At 46.6% G+C, this 19,340-nt stretch overlaps 1 protein-coding gene across 1 annotated transcript; it reads right to left on the bottom strand.

Moving 5' to 3' along the window:
* Positions 1 to 2,338: 2,338 nt before the first annotated feature.
* Positions 2,339 to 11,656, bottom strand: C1S (complement C1s). Its single transcript, XM_052794979.1, has 12 exons — positions 11,496 to 11,656; positions 10,975 to 11,040; positions 10,341 to 10,545; positions 8,961 to 9,138; positions 8,568 to 8,693; positions 7,702 to 7,901; positions 7,329 to 7,482; positions 6,979 to 7,094; positions 6,667 to 6,745; positions 6,275 to 6,412; positions 5,686 to 5,760; positions 2,339 to 3,571 (listed from the first exon to the last, which is right to left on the bottom strand). The coding sequence occupies exons 2-12, from the start codon at positions 10,977 to 10,979 to the stop codon at positions 2,778 to 2,780; spliced, it is 2,070 nt and encodes a 689-aa protein (XP_052650939.1). The 5' UTR covers positions 10,980 to 11,040; positions 11,496 to 11,656; the 3' UTR covers positions 2,339 to 2,777.
* Positions 11,657 to 19,340: the final 7,684 nt, after the last annotated feature.

Here is a 19,340-nt window from a genome sequence, read left to right as displayed (position 1 = left end):
GTTTTGCTCCTGCAGAACAACCTACCTTTTTCTTGTGGGTCACTGAGAGAACTGAAGTCTGCAAGAGCTTGACAGGGGAACTCGGGGCGGGGGGGTAAGGTCATAGTTGCCTTCTCGCACTGTTTTCTGTGAGATCCAGCTCCAGGTCTTCTCAGGTCTCAGTGTATCTCATTTGCTTTTGAGATAGTATACCCTGGTGAGTGATCTGTGAAATTGCACATCTGATATAAATTCATCCATGATCTCCAGGGGTCAGAATTCTGTTGATTTTTCCCATTTGTATGGGCAAGAGGGGAGCATGAGAGGCAAGAAAAGCATGGAAAAACAAGGTGTCCGGTTGTACAGGAGCAATGGATAAACCCTGGTCCGGGGAAGGGAAGGGAGAATAAGGCATACGCAACTGGGGGGTATTCCAGGTAAAGACCAGGGAATTTCTGGGATGCTCAGTGAGTACAGGTGACAAGAACAACAACACACCTAACTCTTCAGTCCTTGTAGAAATTGGGAAAAATTACTGAGAAGCCATCTTAAAAGAATCTACCGCTTTGCAGGAGACTAGAAACTTTGGGAAACTGAGGCATGGAGAATAGATGATTTGCCCAAAATCCCTATAGGAATCTGTGACCCTCCTAGGAATAGCAATCCCAGCTAAGTAAGTATCTTTCTTGTCTCCTGCTCCTGGACCATTCAGCCACATTTCTGTTTCTCTTCTCCTCTGCTGTCCTGAATTGATTTCAGCAGCTTGTCTTCCTGTCCTTTTCCAGAAAGACTGGAGTTAATCAGTGAGCTAGTGAGTAATCATGCGACACTGCTTGCCTGAGTGGCTTTGTGGTCATAGAAGCAAAGGAAATGTCTTACCTTAGTTTGAAGGTCACTTTTTCAGAATTTAAAATGGATTCATTTTCCCCAAATTGTACTTTGTGGAGCAGCTGCTGCTGCTGAAGTACCCATCTCATACCAAAGCAGAAGCTTCCTAATAGCCAGATATAGCAGTCTGTAAGATTTCCAGTGGCTTTTGCTCATGATTACCCCAGATGTTTGGGCATGTCTGAATGATTTATGAAATTCTAATACATGCAGTGAAGTTATAAAATATTGTTACAATGGCACCACTGCATCATTATTGTTTCTTTGCCAGCATATAGTCACCTCTTTGCACAAGAGGAACATGGGCTAAGACTGCAGCCTGGACTAGTTACCAGGGATGGACACCTCCCTTGCACTCCGAAAGATGAAAGCTGAGATGAGTCCACCTACTTAGCAACAAGAAGGAATGACTATAAAACTTCATACTAGATTGAAGTTGGCACATACAGATAGAAAAGTGAAAAGCATTAAACATCCTGTGGGTCACAGTTCCTCAGCAGTGTAGTATAAGATCCTTGTTTACTAGCCCAACACCAAAATAACCTTTTGCTTGTTACACAAAATTGAAGGTGCTTGAGCTGAGTGCAGGAATCTGTATGAAATCTCCCAAGATCTGCACACATCTTCCTCACCATTTCCTAGACTCTCAGAAAACCTTAGGCTGGAAGAGGAGGTCTCTAGTCCAATCCACTGCTGACAGCAGGTCTAACTTCAGAGCTTCAGGGCCTTGCCTGGGCAAGTTATGAAGATGTCCAGGGATTATGGCACTTGTTCCAGTGCTGACCCACACCCTGGGAAAAAGCCCAATTGGAAATTCCTTTATTGCAATTCATGTCTATTGTCTCTTGTCCTGTCACTCTTCACCTTTCTGCAGAGTCTTGCTCTGCATACTCTCTAGTTCTCCTTTAGGTATCTGAATACAGCAGTTAGATCCCCCTCTTAGTTTCCTCCTTTTCAAGCTGAACAAACTCAGCTTCCTCCGTCTTTCATCATATGCCATCTGCACCAGTTCCCTGACCATCTTAGTGGAAGGATATCTGTGACTGATATAGGGCTTTCTGGAGCAGAAGACACCCCTAATGCACATCAGGTAATCTTCTCCCACAACACCACCTTCCCTAAATCAAGCGAGCTTTATTTCTTACCTAACACAATAAAGTTTGAAAAATAAAGCCCTGAGGACAGGTGAATGAAAAGATTTTGAAGATGTCTCTTCTGGTCAGCTTGATTCAGAAGTCTGAAGTCCTCATTGCTGGTAATGGTTGGTCAATGAGATGCAACAATCTCAGAAGAACTTCATAAAGGCTCTTAGGTAGAGAGGTGAGGTAGCACAAGTTACAGCTTGACAAAAGCTGGCAGAACAGTGGGTCAAAATGTGACTAGACACTTGATTTAGGGAGTTTCAGGGAGAACTGGGTCTAGACTGAGAAGAAGAAAGGCAATACACACACAACAGCACATTGCACAAAAGGCAATTTGGATATTCTTTAATGCTGTTAGGTATTCCGAACAGTACAGGAAATAACATAAATCAGAAGCCAGGCTCTGAACCTACCCTGGGAACCAACCATTATTCTCTGTTGTCTTCATTGAAATCTCCCTGTCAGGTCGGGCATGGCTAGGTCTTCTCCAAATGGGAAAAAATGAGATAGAAAAAAATGAGAGGAAGCAGAAGGAGCCTCTTTATCCAGAATAGCATCTTCCTCTTACGCTGCTGTGAGTGGAAGAAAGAGAATTTCCCCTCCCAGACATGACGACAGTGGGAGGAACAGATTTATATTGCTGACTCTCCACTCAGCACAGACACAATGAGTAGGCCTGTTACATACACAGAGTGAACAGGATCACAGCCAGCCTGAACATGTAACCATCACATTTAGAAAGGGTGACTGTGCTGAAAGGAGAAATTGCTAATCCTGCCACGTTTCTTCACTCTCATGCTTGCTCATGGTCTCTGTAATCCAGTCCAAATAACGCACTACCTTGGTGTAAAGACCAAAGGTACCACATCTTGGTCCCCAGGAGATCAGCCCGGCCACATAGTACCGCCCGTCATCAAGAGGATCTTGGATAGCGTAGGCTCCGCCGCTATCCCCCTTACAGCTGTCCTTGTCACCACCAGCACAGATCATATTGTCAGTGAATCGGTAAGCACTGGAATCAGCGGAGCCCTCTGGTTTCACAGATCGGCACTTATCCATGTCCACCACGGGAATCTGGGCCTTCCAAAGATAAATAGGCAGTCTTCCTTTCTCTCTCTGGCCCCAGCCAGCTATGTAGCCCAGAGTCCCTTCTTGCAGCTCATACTCGGACGATTTACCAGGAAGACAGAGGGGTGAGATGTCTGGGCCCATCTTCACAGGTTCCCTCAGCTTCAGTAGTGCAATATCGTTATCAAAATCGGTCCTGGTTTCTATGGGCTGCTTCTTCCAGTCAGGATGGATGAATGAAGCCTCTGAGACCAACCGCTTGCCCTCCTTGTACAGAGTGTTTTTACCAACATTGATTACCCCAGCATACATGTTGGGGTTGTCGTATCCCTCCAGCACATGAGCTGCAGTCATTACCCATCTTTCAGAGATGAGTACGCCACTGCCTCTTGGGTAATCGAAATACACCTGCCAGGGAAAGTTGCCCTTTTCTGCACGGGTGCCTCCAAAAATCTTTGCTTTCTCTTTGATGGGATTACTGGGCACCCCACAGACTGGGAAGAAAAGAAAACAAGAGGAAGCAGATGACAGAATTAGCAGTTACAAATAGGGGGTTCTTTGGTACTGCTAAAAAGCCCGTAGCCCCCTCCTTCCTGTGTCCTCTAAAGCATTTTTGATTCTGAATAACCGATGTTTATATTCTATGTCGTAAAGTTTGCAACTAGTATTTACAGAGAAATTCAAGCAAAACTACTATCAACATTCAATTTAGGCTGAAAATACTCATTCTCAAATTCTAATTCTGGAAAGCAGTTGTCACTGTTGGGTATGTCAAAGCTCACAATTTAATTGCATTCTAGTTAGCATTTTTCCTTTGCTGAATTATGTCCTGTAGGTGAAGGTATTGTCTTTGAAAAAATATTTGCCTAAGTTCTTAGAAATATGACACTGCTATTTAAAATGATTTTTTGTGTGTGTGTGTGAACTCCAGATGGTCTCAGGTTAAGTGTTCAGTTTTGTCACTGATGTTTTACCATTTTTCCTCTCCATTCTCTTAGTACGTAAAATCTTAAGCAGTGGGTTAATGGAGATCTTATCTGTGGGTCTTATGGGTGCAGAAGTGCTCCATGCTCCTTGAGTAAACTGTTCTGTAAGGTTTCATAGAATGTGAGCACTAAGAGCATAAATAAGGCTGGTCATTCTGACATAGCTAGGAAATTGATTTCTTATCACATTGCCTTGTTTACATTGAACCCTTAGCCATACAGTCAGAGATTACGGAACTACAGCCGGTAGGTAGCTTCCAATTTAAATGAAGCAGAGTTTGTTAAAAAATTTCATGTAATCATAGAAAGATTTAGGCTGGGAGGTACCTCTCAATGTCTCTAGTTCAACCCGTTCATCCCTAACTGCCCTTCCCCCTGCCCTCCTAACTGCAAAGCCAGGTTGCTCAGGGGCTTTGACAGGTGACTTCTGATCATCTCCAAGTGTGGTGATTAGCCAGCCTCTCTGGATAACAGTTCCAGTGCTCTGAGGGAGCATTTTTCCTTAAATACAATCAGAATTTCCTTTGTTGCAACTTGTGTCCATTGCCTGTCTTTGTCTTTCATTGCTGTGTCCCGCTAAGAGTCTGACTTCATATTCTACAAAGAATTTAGTATCTACAAAGTTACTGCTTTCTCTTGGGTAGTAAATTCCCTGAGCTTTATCTTACAATTTGCCTTTTGCACTGTGCACTGGTACAGTCCAAGTCACTGGCTGAGCTGGCCCTTAAGAGGGTTGAATCATCTTCAGCTGGATCCTGTACTTTGCCAATGAGGATTTGGGTGTTTGGAGTAGTGAACAGGCATCATGTACAACTAGCCCTAGGCATGCTGTCTCCTCTAAGCGGCTAAGCCGAACAGCATGCAGAATACGTAGGATTTAAAATTCTCTGTATCAGCTGGAAATTAAGACCCAGCCATAACGTCCAGCAGTCAGGAGCAGGAGTAGTACCCATGCACTTCCCTCCTCAGTATCTCCCAAGGACACGAAGAGAGGATGAGAAAGTCCTTGACAGGGATCTTGCTTGACCTTTCAGACCCAGTAAGTGCAGCTGAATACTGAAGGACACATTAAAACTTAAGGGTTTAGGCTATGACTTCCAGTGAGAGCAGTGAAAGACCTTTCCCTATAGTGCTGCATCTATAGTGCCCGGTAGACAGCTCGGCACTACCCCCAAGAGAGGTTTGAAGAGAAGCTACAGCTCTCAGTGTAGCTTGGGAGGGACCAAAGACAGAAAGGTCCAGCATTGTCGGACATCGCTTTTTGACCTGTCAGTCTTTTTGCTACCTGCAATGCAGACAGAGATCTAAAGCACTGAACAACTTGAGAATGTGCACACTTGAAGGTAGAGAAACTGGTGCAGAAACACACACTGATACTTGAAGAGGTCCTGTTCTACCAGTTGTCTTATTATGTTGCCCATTTTTGTTTCCAGTTTCTTTCTGCTGCCTCATCTGACCTTTCTTTGGGGCACACAGCTTTCAGAAATACCCTGTCCAATGTGATTCAAACAACACAGAAAGGATCAACCGTACTTTTGGGCTTAACAGTTTTAAAAGAGAGAGAGGAAAGAAGCAGTGGACTTCACATGCCACGTGTACATATACACAGTTTTTGGTAGTACCTGGGACACATTTTGGTAGATTTGTTCCCATCTCTTTGTTGACCCATTCTCCACTGGCTGAGCACTGATACACCGCTTTGAAAACACAAGAAAAAAGAGTGCCATAAGGATACAATCAAGATGAAGAGAGGGTAAGTAGCATTACTGTATAAGATGATGTATTAACCTTCTCATTTCCAAAGCAAGCAGAGCTTGGTAAACATGGCTGAGATCTCCCTAGAAGTACACAACCCCACCAGGGTGCTTCTGCCCCTGTTTTGGAGGGACCTCATCTAATGGATTTCTTGAGTCCTTTACTTCTCCACCAGAAATGTGTGCTATATGTGACAAAAATCTCCATGGTTCACACACCCGCCAAATGGAGAGAGGACTTGCTCATGCATTTAAGGTCAACGGCCCAAGTACAGACGTTACTAGTGTATTAAACACAAAAGCAACACAAAACTACTGCTTGCAACCCCACCACCAATAAGAACCTTTTCCCAGTCTTGACCTGATGGGATACAATCCCAGCCCCGTGACGATGACAGTACCATTTCTTAGACCTTTGATCAAAGAAATATGTTTGTGTAGCAGAGGCAATCCTTACCATCCCCTTTGGTTTTCAGGGTATAGTAAGGTGCATCACACTGATACCGGAAAGCAGCTTTGTACAGAGGCTCGTGAAGTTCAGAGACATATATGGCTTGGGCATTGTCAATAGCAATGGGATCACCGCAGTTCACAGCTGTAGAGAAGAAACAAAAATGATCAAATATAATCAAAGGGGCAGCCTCACCCAACGATATGATTATTCTGTATGATGGGGAACCACTCAGCTCCTCCGGTCCCTGTACAGTCATCAGCGCTCACTTCCTCTGTCCCTTCAGCATGCTCACATCCCAGTCCTTCAGCATTCTCCTAATGTGGAGATATAGTGGGTCTAGAGCCTGAAGGCTCCATTCCAGTCTGCTTGCCACAATACAGAGACAGCTCACTTACGAACACAGCTGAAATGGGAGTTGCTCCATTCACCGTTGTCCTGACAGCTGGAATGAAAAGTCCTGATGCTGTCTCGTTGCTAGGGAAAAGAACACATGATCCATGTAAGTCGCTGACCATGAAATATATCTGACACAGGCACTCCAGCGAAGGGTCCTCAAAATGCTGCGGTGGCTGGAAGAGGTTTCCACTTACTACAGTTGTGGTGAAAACATTTGAGTCCCCAAAGGTGCTCAGGACACCTGATGGGAAACGGCATCAGGGAGCTGCTGAGGGGGCCAGAGAGGATATATGCTTTTTTAAGTAACTTACCCTCACAATTTCGTAGCCTTCCACACAGGTCACATTCACGCTGTCCTTTAAGATATACCTCTCCTTCTTTGGGTCAAGAACAGAGTTGGGGATGACACTCGGGGGACAGGTTACCGCTTTGAAGAGATAGGTGGAAATCAGTGATTAACTGGTTCAAGATTTACTCTCCTTCCAGCTCCCAACTTCTTTCTCCCCAGTGACTATTTTCCCTAGTAAACAGGCATCCTCTGTTTACTCAATACCAGCAGCTGTGAACATGTTAACGTGCTGTTGTACCATGAATCTGACCTGGGACAAACTCTCTCCCTAACTCAGCAGCAGAGGGAACGCTTTCCCAAGTGTGTACTCACGATCCCCATAGTAGCGTATTTTCCAGCCTTTGTGCTGAACTGCATGGTTTGTCTGGAAGATTATGTCAAGAATGTTGTTCCTAGTTTTGATTTCAGGCGGACCTGGGAATTTGCTGCCACAATAGGGACCAAAATGCTGCTTTCCAGCGACAAGCTGGGAAAATAACAAACAAGAAGAAATGAGAAATACCGAATGTATTCAGAAGCATATTCAAATATATATTCAATATATACATATTCAAATGTATTCCCAAGAACTTCAAAAGGCAACATAGTTGAAAATAAAGTTAAGCAGTCAGAGAGTCTTCTGAATACGAGGAGATTGAGGGGAAATCCAGAGTATCCTCACTCCCTCCCTAAACCCCGCACCTACCGTTAAGCTGTCGTGGCAACTCCCTTCTGAGTCGGCTGGTTCCACGTCAAAGTCCCCACTGCTTATGGTCAACGCCACAAAGAAGCCTGGCTTCAGAGCCACTCGGTACTCACACCGCGAGTTCTCTGGGTACTGGTTGGGATAGTTGGGGCTGGCAATCTCCCCTGATGGCTCAGTGAAGACATTTCCACTGCAGTTCACTAGGATTAAGGAAGGAACACAGGGAGGATTCAGAAAGGAAATGGTCATGTATGAAGCTGACAAGCTTTCCGTCTTCGACTACATCTCCAGTCCCCCCAGTCACCTGCATTAACCATGTCACAACATTGCATCTTTCCAAGAAACTGGAACCAGGGCCACTCTCTATCCAGGGACTTTAACTTCTAGTGGCTTTTCTTTTTACCTTCCACCTGCGATTTAGGCCCCCTTCTCTCATGCTCAGGTCCTCACATTATACTCCTTCCAACATGCACCATTTGTGACTTTGCAATTTTTTGATTCAAGCCAAGCAGCCCTTTGGCTATTTTTGTATCTTTATTGAACTGTCCTGTTTGGTCAGAAATTTAAAGATTCACAGATAGCAGTATGCTAAGAAGGGTCCCCGTTACAGTCTTTAAAGAATGGCATTTAGTAGTTTCTTAATTCTCTTGACACAAAAAAAAAAAAGAATGTTAAGAGTATGTTAACAGAAATTCCCAAAATCACGGTCTACTGCCAGTTCAGATTTGCACCGGGATGTTTTTTTCCTCAACATACACCTGTCACAACTGGTTGAGAAGGTTGATAGAGAAGGTCTTCCACGTACAATATCCCACTTGGCATAAATTAACTCTTCCTCTTGAGCACAGCTCATGTAGATCTCTTACCTCCACATGTTTTCTGATCCTCATAGAGGAAATAATCTGGTGGACAGGTACAGAAGTAACCTCCAATATAATTATTACAGTAATGACTGCAAGGTTCATCCACAAAATCCGTGCACTCATCCAAGTCTGCAAGTGTGAAAAGATGAATCAGCCAAGATTAGGAGAGGGCCCTAAGGGCGGGAGGAAGGTGAGAAAGGGAAGCAAGCACTGGTGGACAACAAGGAAAAGGTATCTCTAAGATAGCATTTATACTGGCCATATAGGAAAGCAGTCCTGTCTGCTGGGATCTCTTTTAAATAAGGCATTCTTGTAAGGAAATCCCTTCCATCAGGTCCCCCCCCCCCCCCCAGCCTGGACACTACAGAGAATCAGAGGAGGCCGTTGTAACCTTACCCACTGCAACATAGTAGGCTGCAAAACCAGTGAAACGCTCCTCATTGGAAAAGTCTGACTGGAAGCTCATAGTGAGGGTGTTAGAAGGGACAAGAAATTCCTCCACAATCGAGGAGCCAGGGGCACGAGGTTTCTTCCGCCCACAAAGCACGCCTTCAACACGGCCATCAGACAGGATCTGCGGAAGAATGCAGAGAGGTCTTATCTCATTACCGGAATATGTGTAATTACCAACACTTGAGTCTTTCAGCTTATAGGTGGCTAACCAAAGGCCCCTAAGTTGCATGCGTTTCTTGCAACATTCGGGTAGATCTCCCAGGGCACCGCTACGTCACACAGCTAGCAGGAGGGACCAAGGCTGCTGCGTCATCCACCGAGCTGGCCAAGGGTGGAACACAGCCGGCCAAGGTACAGCTGAACAGAGCCCCTAGACAACCAGTTTCATGACATTTGGAAGATGCTTGAGAGGCGTTCCCTCCTGCTGACTTCCCAGCTGTGAAATACCTGTCTTAATTTCTCACATAAAAATTAATCCAGAAAGCTCTCTGTTAACATCCTTTCCTCAGGCCCCTTTGGACAAAAATCAACACCGTGGTTCAAAATGGCAAAACCAATCACTGACGGTCTGCAGAGCAGTCTAGCAAGTTCATCAGTTTGTTGCAAAAGGTCCTTCTCCAAGGTGTCTTTCTGGTGTTGCACCTGGTCTTATTCACCCATAGCTATTGCAGGATAGGACGGTCTTGTTCCTGTCTGTTTGTGTGGAAATGCTGGATCTTTTGTGCCTTGTGGGACGACATGGAGCAGAGCTAGTGGGTCTCTAAGTTTTAAGAAAGCTGTGGGCCATAGATCATAGAAAACTGTGGTGTAATGGACCACAGCACTTTGTCTGAGTGCCCACTATTCATGCACAGATCTCTTGATTGTTTTTAACCTCCATCATTTCCAATCAATTTCTGATTGCATTAAATTATCTGTGTCCACTCATGGATTAATTCTGAATAATTTCAGGGACAGAAAAGCAATGCCCTAAGAAAATGGTCCTTTTATACCTACAGTTCGCTGGCTAAGAGTATGCCTTGCAATAGAGAGGTGCCAGTGATGGCTAAGAAGGCTTTTCCTATGAATACAGGAGAAACATGGGGAGGGGGGCATAGATGGGACACTCAGTTGGCATACAATGCTCATGAGGTTATGAGGCAAACTCAAATCAATTTAGTGACTGCTAGTGCAGATACACTCGGTCATTTGGGCTTCTTGGAGCTCAGAACAGGAAGGATGTGTCCATCTTCTCTTTCAGCCCTGAGCTTTGTACACAGCTTTGCTGTTCTGTGCTCTAAGCTGCCTTTTTGCCTTTTTCTCACTTGAGGACAGGGACAGTACCTTCACAAAGTCATACTGGCAGTTCTGCGATGGTTCAAGATCCATATGTGTGAAATAAAGGCGAATGCCATATCCTGAAGGGACCTGGATTTCCCAAGACTCCTGCACATCATTGGGATACACTTGAGGATAATTGGGTGACAAGATCTCACCATACATGGAGTCTGCATCAGCCCAGACAGGGAGACAGAAGAAGATAAGGTACCTGAGAAAAGAGGAAGGAAGATGACATTGCAGTAGTCTTCTCTCTCTGCATATGCACGCACTCCCCAGTGAAAAAGCTAGTCTTTGGCTGTACATAGCATGCAGCATAGCTCCTGGCTTTGGAGATTTAATGACCAACGCTGTGGCTGTGTGGGCCTTGCCTTTCTCCTGTAGCCTTTCACACAGAAGGAGTACAACCTCAGTCGTGCTCTCTGCTCCTCTCCAGCTCTGTAAGAGCTGGTAATGCGGCAGGGGTTGAACACAAGGGTCTTAAGTGCTATTCCCTACTTCAGTGCCTGGCTCTGGAGCCTACTTGGGCTACAGATACATTCAGATTTGAGAACCAGTACAGTACTACAGGAAAAACACCTCATTTATAAAATGAAATTATTAATAAACCTGAGTTGCCTTTGGAGATTCAATAACTCACCACATCTGGAAAAAAGCAGATCTTCCTTTCTGAAAACTTTCAGGAATTGGACTTTGGAGTTACGGTCTGGGACAAAAAACAGTGTGAATGATTAATGTTGCCTGTGCTGCTGCATGTCTGCTAGGCAGGTCAAAGACCCTAAAACCCCAGCTTGTAGAGAATACGTCAATGTTTTGCCTCAAAAGCAAGTTTATATCTCTGTTCCTTCCTGCATACAGCAACCCCAAGCATTCAAGAAGGGATGCTAGGCTCCATGCCGACAAAATGGAGAGATGATCTCTGTCCTGGTACTCACGTTCTCCCCTTATGAGCATCAGCGTCTCTAAACACCATGCCGGTGCACAGCAAATTAAGACAGAAAGCACCTCCCCCCCGGGGCACCCAATCCCTTCTTCCCAGCACCTCAAAAATCATGCTAAGACCCTGGGGTTGGGGAGCAGCTTGTCCTGACTCTTCTAGCTGTCAGGCAGCGATGCTCAGGAATATTTTCCTTTCTCATTTCTAATGCTTGCAATATTTACCTTCTCTCCCTAGTTCGTGTCTGGTTTTCTTCTCTCTTCCCTTCTCTTTTCTCTCTTTCTCTTTTATTCTTCCTGTACACACCCTCCTCGAAACCAGGCCGGGGTTTGGGGAAGGAAGCTTCAATTCCCAATATCGCAGCACCCTCTACCTGCGGGACGCGGCTTCCCAGCCTCCCCGCTGGGGTGAGATGCTCGGCTCGCCGGCTCTGGGCAGGAACGGGAATTTCCAGAGCAAGTTGCACAACCCTGTTGGCTCAGGCTGCACGGGGGGGAGCACGCATATCTGGTCTGTATTAGGCGTTTTCGGGAAATCAGGTGACTTTGGGGAAAAGGGAGGGCGACAGTGTTTTCGGCTGCCTCCCCTCTCCTCCTCTTCGCCCTGCCTTTTAAAAGTTAGGAACAAAATCCTAAGGGTGTAGAAAAGGGAGAGTCCACGTGAGAACGGGTCCAATGCTTTTGGATGGTAAAAAATTGTTCGATCATTCTGTCCAGAGACCACTTTGCCGGAGTCCACTCTGTTACCGCAACTTGGTGGCCACAGGGCTGCTGCCGCTGCTCCTCATCTGATGCTTCAGAGGCCCTTTTTTAGGGGAAAAAAAGGAAAAGATAGTGGCCTATTCAATGCTGTGCCTCTCTGAGGCTACCAGCAGGAGTAAGAGTGCATTTTTTTGCTGGGTTTTGTTATGGGAACACTCGGGTAAGTAAGAACTTGACTAAAAACTCATAACTACCTCTTTTTTTACCAAGTGAACTTCATGTAAGAGCAACTGTTCATCAGACTTAGCCCTGGAGCAAGTTAGATCTAGGACCCTTACGGAAAGGAGTTTCAAGACTTATGCCAGGTAGGACGCTTAATCCAGCCAGTGCCCACAAGCCAAGACCAAAATACCACCGTACAAGCTAAAAGACCTGTCACTAATACTCTAAAAAAACCCTTCTCATCATAAACCAGCTACACTGGGACAGGACTATAAATGAAAATGTAAAACTCCATTACAACCTCTACCCTTTACAATCAGCACAGCGCACTCCATAGCTTGTTTTTTGCCAGGAAAAAAATGATTCAAGTTTCAACAGGCCATAGGCAAAGTGTGTTAGCAAAGCCCAGCTGAAAGGCTCCTTTATATTGTCAGGGGAGAGAAACACCTACAGATGAATCATTACTGACTTCATTGTAGTCAGGATAAAGGCTTTACTTGAAGAACATGCCTAGTCTGTTTTCTTTGTCAAACTGAGAATGGATAGAGAAGAAAACAGCGTGTCATCTCACTTCTGATGTCTCCTGGGAGCACAGCTTGACGTTTCTAACTGGAATTTTGAGAACCAGGAAAACAATGATGAAAGATACACAACATATCATGGGGAGATGTTTTCTCCTCTAAACTGGGCAAAGTAAAGACCCTGCCAGTGACTGTTCAAGTCACAATCATATTTTAAAATGGGCATGGCAGAAGTAAAATGAGTGTGGGCTGATATATTATGCATGCCATTTCATCGCAAGGGAATTGTATATTTTCATAGAAACCTGACTCAACTTGGCTGTAGCAGTGGTAAATTAATATGTGTGTGAATGTTCATAATTCTTTAGAAGACATATGCCTATTAATTAAGAAAAAGGTTGCTGAAGTTAGTTAAATAAAAAGGTAGCTGCTTTTTACCTGGGCACGTATCTGCATAATACTAACTATTTATGCAGAAGACCTGTGATATTGAGGTATATACTTACATTGAATACACATACAGCATTTGATTGCATTGGCCTAGACCTGTATTGTTTTTACAATTCATAAGATGAACCAGCTAGGTAATATATTTTACAATTCACTGAAACTGTGTCAGAAATTATATTAAAATAATAATTTAAAAGAGGCAAAATCATGCCATTAAGGGTAATAAATGATAACATTAAGTTTGCCAATGCAATATAATTCTGCTCAGAGGCACACACATTCTCTTAAATTCCTAAATTACATGACCACATACTACTTTTCCCAAATTGCATAAGACAAACCTTTTCTTAAGATGACTCAGAGCTGCGTAGCTGTAACCTTTCTGCCAGATGTTATGAAGAGCAGTAGTGTTCCAGTTTTCATAAAATTACCATCTAAAACAGGCTTGACGGGCTTTTCTTCCCCCAGGAAGTTGGGAGAAAAAAAGCTTTTCCCAAGTTCTTAAGAAAAGCCACACTTTCCCATCTGGAAACACTGAGTCAGTGCATGAAGCAAAGGGAGTAAATACCAAAAGAGAAAACATAACACTAACTAGGTGAGATCCATCAGCAGGTAATCAAGGATATAAAAGTAGCAAGTAAAATATCTTTGATTTACCAAGACCTTGGCAGTAATTTGCCCATCTCCCCTTCTGCCAATAAGAGGATTCAGTGGGTTTCTTGCGTGCTCACTTCCCCGCCTCGCTCTTAAGACCCAGGCAGGTTTTGTTGCCAGGGATTAAATTCAGAGCCTTGGGCAAGCCCCAGGAAAACCTGCCTGTGCGCTGGCTCAGACCTGCTCGGTATAACCCACCGATTTCCACCTCTGCGTACTGTACCGGGGGGATTTTCACCAGAGTCTGTTCACCTCTTTTACTCCCCTCCAGCACCGAGTCTGAACGCAAAGCTCCTGCAGCCTCCCAGTAAAACCTGGGACTCGGGACCGTTCTCCTCCATGCCCATACCACACCGAGATACCTGCTGCCTTCTGGACTCCCTTCCCCTGCACCCAGGGGTGCAGCTTCAAGCGGCTGAGACTGTTAAGCACAGACGATGTCTGCCCAGGCGCTGCACCACTTTCCCTACAGACCAGAAGCCCTACCATCTGGTTTACACCCCAGGCCTTTTCCCGCTGGGTGAGGGGCTCTGACTCGCTGCTGGAGATACCCCACCGGGGGATAACCGGCGTGGGTTCTGCCACAGCCTTCCTAGGGATGTCCATCCTCACCGCACGCACGGCATTGCTGGCGGTGAACCAGTGGCTGAAGAGTTTTTGTTTAGTGTTTTTGTCCATTAGAGTAAAACATTCCTAAGTACTTTGGCTTACTTTAAACCACAGGACTGCAAACTGCAGCGGCGGAGCAGCTGCTGTGAGAGGAATCATAGAATTGTTTAGGTTGGAAAAGACCTTTAAGATCGTCGAGTCCAACCGTCAACCATGCCCACTAAACCATGTCCTGAAGTGCCTTGTCTACACGCTTTTTGAATACCTCCAGGGATGATGACTCAACCACTTCCCTGGGCAGCCTGTTCCAATGCCTGACAACCCTTTCAGTAAAGAAATTTTTCCTAATATCCAATCTAAACCTCCCTTGCCGCAACTTGAGGCCATTACCTCTCGTCCTATCTCCAGCCACCTGACAGAAGAGACCAGCACCCACCTCACTACAACCCCCCTTCAGGTAGTTGCAGAGACCGATGAGGTCTCCCCTCAGCCTCCTCTTCCCCAGACTAAACAGCCCCAGTTCTTCTCATCAGACTTGTGCTCCAGACCCTTCACCAGCTTCGTTGCCCTTCTCTGGACACGCTCCAGCCCCTCCATGTCTTTCCCGCAGTGAGGGGCCCAAAACTGAACACAGGACTCAAGGTGTCACCTCACCAGTGCCCAGTACAGGGGGACCATCACTTCCCCAGTCCTGCTGGCCACACTATTTCTGATACAGGCCAGGATGCCGTTGGCCTTCTTGGCCACCTGGGCACACTGCTGGCTCGCATTCAGCCGGCTGTCCGCCAACACCCCCAGGTCTTTTTCCACCGGGCAGCTTTCCAGCCGCTCTTCCCCAAGTCCGTCGCGCTGCCTGGGCTTGTTGCGACCCAAGCGCAGGACCCGGCGCTTGGCACAGTGACATTTCTGCAGCGGGACCGGTAACTTCCAGAAGACGGCTAGCCCCGGCCAGCGGGACCGAACAAGACGCTCGAGCTCTCTCCGGCGCGCCGGCCGCTCCTGCCACGCCGCCAAGCGATGAAGGCTCCGTCAGCCACAGGGACGGGCGAGGGTCTCCTGCCTGTTCCCCCCACTCCCCCCACACGCACACTCCGCTCCCCACGCCTGAAGCGAAGGGCAGAGGCCCCGCTCGCCGCCGCCGAGGGCCGCCCGCCGCAACCAGGCCCGGCGGTACCGAGAGGCGGCAGCAGAGACCGGCCGGCTGCCCGTCCCGGCGACAAAATGGACGTCAGCGGGGTGGTGTGCCTGCTGCTGCGCTCCCCGAGACCCCCCCAGACACACACACAGCCCCCTCTCCCCCGGCCCCGTGTGTGCCGGTCACCCAGCGTGAACGGGGGACATGAGCTGCAACCCCCGAATATTCGTGGAGGGGGGGGGCCGGGGGAACGGAGCCAGCGGTGGCGGGAAAACAGCCCCCGACACCACATTTATTTGTGCGGTCATTTCCACACCGAAAAGGCGAACCGCTTTCAAGCAGACCGTTCCTTCCCCGTCGCAGTCCCAGTTTCTCCGACTCTCTCTGGTTTGTCATTCCCGGCCTTTTTTCCCCACTGGCGCCAAGGCCTCCTATCCATCCTTCTAATGAAAACTTATTTTCATGGGTTCCCCTGCCTGTTATTCCAAGCCGTCACCCTTCTCCCTCCCTACTCCATCTCTTGCTACTGGCTATTTCTCCCCCCCGCCCCGTGCTCCTCCCTTGACACAGCGATTCCCAGCTGCAGACTTCAGTCGGATTTAATTTTATTCCGACACTTGCTTTTCCAGTGTCTTCCTCCTCCCCATCAGCGTTCAACCCTAAACTGCAGTCCCACCCACCCCCCAGGTAGCCACCTTGCCCCCAGTAGCCCGCTCCCGTCCCATGGCTGTTTCAATCAGGACCGGCTCCTGCACCCGCCTTGGGGAAGAGGCTCCGGCAAGGCAGAGCACAAGATTCCTGTTTCAGAATGTTTCCAGAAATGGTCCTGGAAGAAAAGTCCTGCAAGAGCTCTTGAAGAACCAGCTGGGGTCTTGTGCAGCTGTGGTCTGTGGGAAAGCTGCATGAAGCACCTGAACACGGTCGATAAAAATGACTTTGCAGAAGCTTCAGCAGCTACGTTCCCGTATTGCCACACTGAGCTTATGTGAACTTCACATTTCACATTAATACCTGTGTAATGTCATGAAACCACGGTATATCTTCAGGACAGTTTTTGGTTACACCCCCTCCTCCCAAGCATAGCACTGCCCTGATTATTAAAAAAAATAATAATAATGAAAAATAATGGTACTCATCATGATCCGAGTCTCAAAAACAGCTACTGTGGTGTGACCTGAAGTGGCTATCTAGCATTTAATCTAAACAGGTCAGATATAGCAACATTTCAAGCAACTGAAAACAGAATCTCGCAATGGAAACTGTTGGGCAATCTCAGGAGCAGATGCTGCTTCTGAAACCCGTCTCTGACAACAGTAAATTACAGAATGAAGTAAGTCTAAAAGTTCATATGCCCTCTGCTTCACTATACACGTAGCTAACTGACCACAAGTGTATTTAAATACTATGGTATTTTTTAAATTTGTATTACAAATAGTGGCCATTTCAAATAAGTTACTCTCTGCACAAAAGGAGTGTGTCATGGGTTTGTTTCCTGAGCTGTTCCAGAACACAAAGGACCTAGACCAGAATTTTGTCCAACCCAGCATGAAGCCTCTAACTCTCCCTTTTTCTGCAATCTCAGGTCAGAGTTGTGGACAGACTGCTGGAGGTCTACGGGAGGACACCACTTGAGAGAGACTGTGGTCCGAAGCCATTTTTGCTGCCACAGATGTGGCCTCCGAAACCAGACGGAGCACTTTGCCTTTTCAAAAGCAGAAGGAGTCTGCATCTGCCAGGAGACAGAGGTCTACTGGGGCAGGAGATGTACCGGCGCATGTGGAAAGATAAGCTCGATGCTGTAAGCCCTCGTGGCAAGCTCCGCAGAGTGGCCGCAGCAGCAGTGGCGTGGTTTATGGTCTGACCCTCAAAGCAAGGCCATTACCCACAGAATCTAAGTAATCCTCCAGGCATGACACAAATTTTTATAGAACGGGGATGAGAAGGGAAGGATGAGGGGAGGGGAAGCCAGATGTGGAGGTTTAAAGAAGGAGGCAAGCATATGGTGATATTTCCCTGGTATATTCTCCCATTTTTGGCTACCTAAAAGCGTAGACTTACTGAGCCAGAAGTTGTATCTGTATCTTACACGTCCTCAGTGGATCTTTCTTACATAAATGTTCTCATCACTTTTTAACTTGTTCATGGGCTTTTAATAGAATTATAACAACGATCCCCTGTCAGACAACAGCATAGTTAAGCAGGATAGAGACTTTAAGAGGCTATAACCCCGGAAGTGTTAAATCTGTGGGATAATTTAATTGTATCAAACATGGGAGGAAGCTTGATTATGGAGTGGATTCCTTCAGCTGTGATGCTAACAGGCCTCGCTCTCCAATCTGGCTCTCCATTTTCATGGAACTTCTACGAACATAGAAGTTTGAGATGCCCATTCCTTGTCAAACATGACTGGGGGAGGGACAGAGAGCCAGCATGCTCACATAGGCCTCATTTGCTTAGGAAACCGGCCTAAACACCGTAAACACCCAATTAAACATGGAAATGAGACCATTGCTTCTCGCGGTTTCACTGTGGACCTCTGAAGTGACTCTGGTTCAATTCTTCCTCAGCCCCACATTAAGCCACATGTTACGTCGGGTGCATTTGTTTTTCTGAACTTCGTGAGGCTTCTGTCAAACCATTCCTTCATTCTTTTCATTCCTTATCTATTCTATTCTCTGCACTCTCTCCATCTTCTGCTGCACTCCCCAATGTGAAGTTAAACTCCTCTTTGAAGACTATTTCCTCTTCCTTCTCTGGATCTGTGCTTTTGCCACTATGGGGCAGGGAAAGTAAGACAGGAGAAAAACCACATCATTTAAAGTGAGACCCATGCCCACCAAGGCCTGTTTCCAGCAGGTGAGCCCACCCCACAGCCGCTCCATAACTTCATGGTTGGAGCTGCACCTAAGGCAGAGTAATCCTATGTGCCAGCACAGGCTGGGAGACAACGGGCTAAGGAGCAGCTCAGCAGAAAAGATCCTGGGGATCCTGGCACACCAGCCCATGAGGCACCCTTGTAGCAGTGAAAGCTAACAGCACACTGGGTGGCACAAATGACAGCAACAGTCAACGGGTAGAGAGGAGTGAGTATTTCCCTCTGTATGGCACAGATAAAGTTGTATTCGGTACGCTGTGTCCGTTACAGGCTCCCCAGTGCAAGAGAGATCTGAACAAACTGCAAAAAGCCCAGTGGAGGACCACTGGATAGGTGACTAGAACATTGATACTGAGGAATCTGGATTTGTTAAGCCTGGAAAAGAGAAGGGCAAGGGGAAGCAAGGTTTTTAGCCTGGTCTCCTAACTAAATGAGGTCTAGGTGGGCATGTTGCCAGTCAGTCCTTCTCCCAGTCAGATTTGACAAGGAACGGGATCAAAGAGGTGCTACTGCCTAAAGGGTGGTTGTAAAGAGGATGGAGTCAGACCCTTCCCAGGACAAGAGGCAATGGGCATAACTTGCAACAGAGGCAATTTGGAGTATAATCTGGACAAAAATACTTCCCCCAAAGCATGATTCAGCACTAGCTCAGGTGCTCAGCAAGGCTGGGAGCTCTCCACCCATGAAATGTACAGCAGTTGCCTGGGCAATGCCCTGAGCCACCTGATCCAGCTTTGGAGTCCTGCTTTTGAGCAGGGGTTTGGATCAGAGACCTCCAGAGGTCCCTTTTCATATAAACCTTTGTATGAGTCTGTGTTTGTCCCTCCAGCTAAGTTTGGGCAATACTGTCCACCTGAATGACACAGCAGGAAACCGCTAACGCAGGTAAAGGGGAAAGGATC

Source organism: Harpia harpyja, chromosome 8 (genome assembly GCF_026419915.1).
Source record: "Harpia harpyja isolate bHarHar1 chromosome 8, bHarHar1 primary haplotype, whole genome shotgun sequence".
NCBI classification, from domain to species: Eukaryota; Metazoa; Chordata; class Aves; order Accipitriformes; family Accipitridae; genus Harpia; species Harpia harpyja.
Note: the sequence above shows the minus strand (reverse complement) of the source record. Positions and strands in the feature narration are given on the sequence as shown.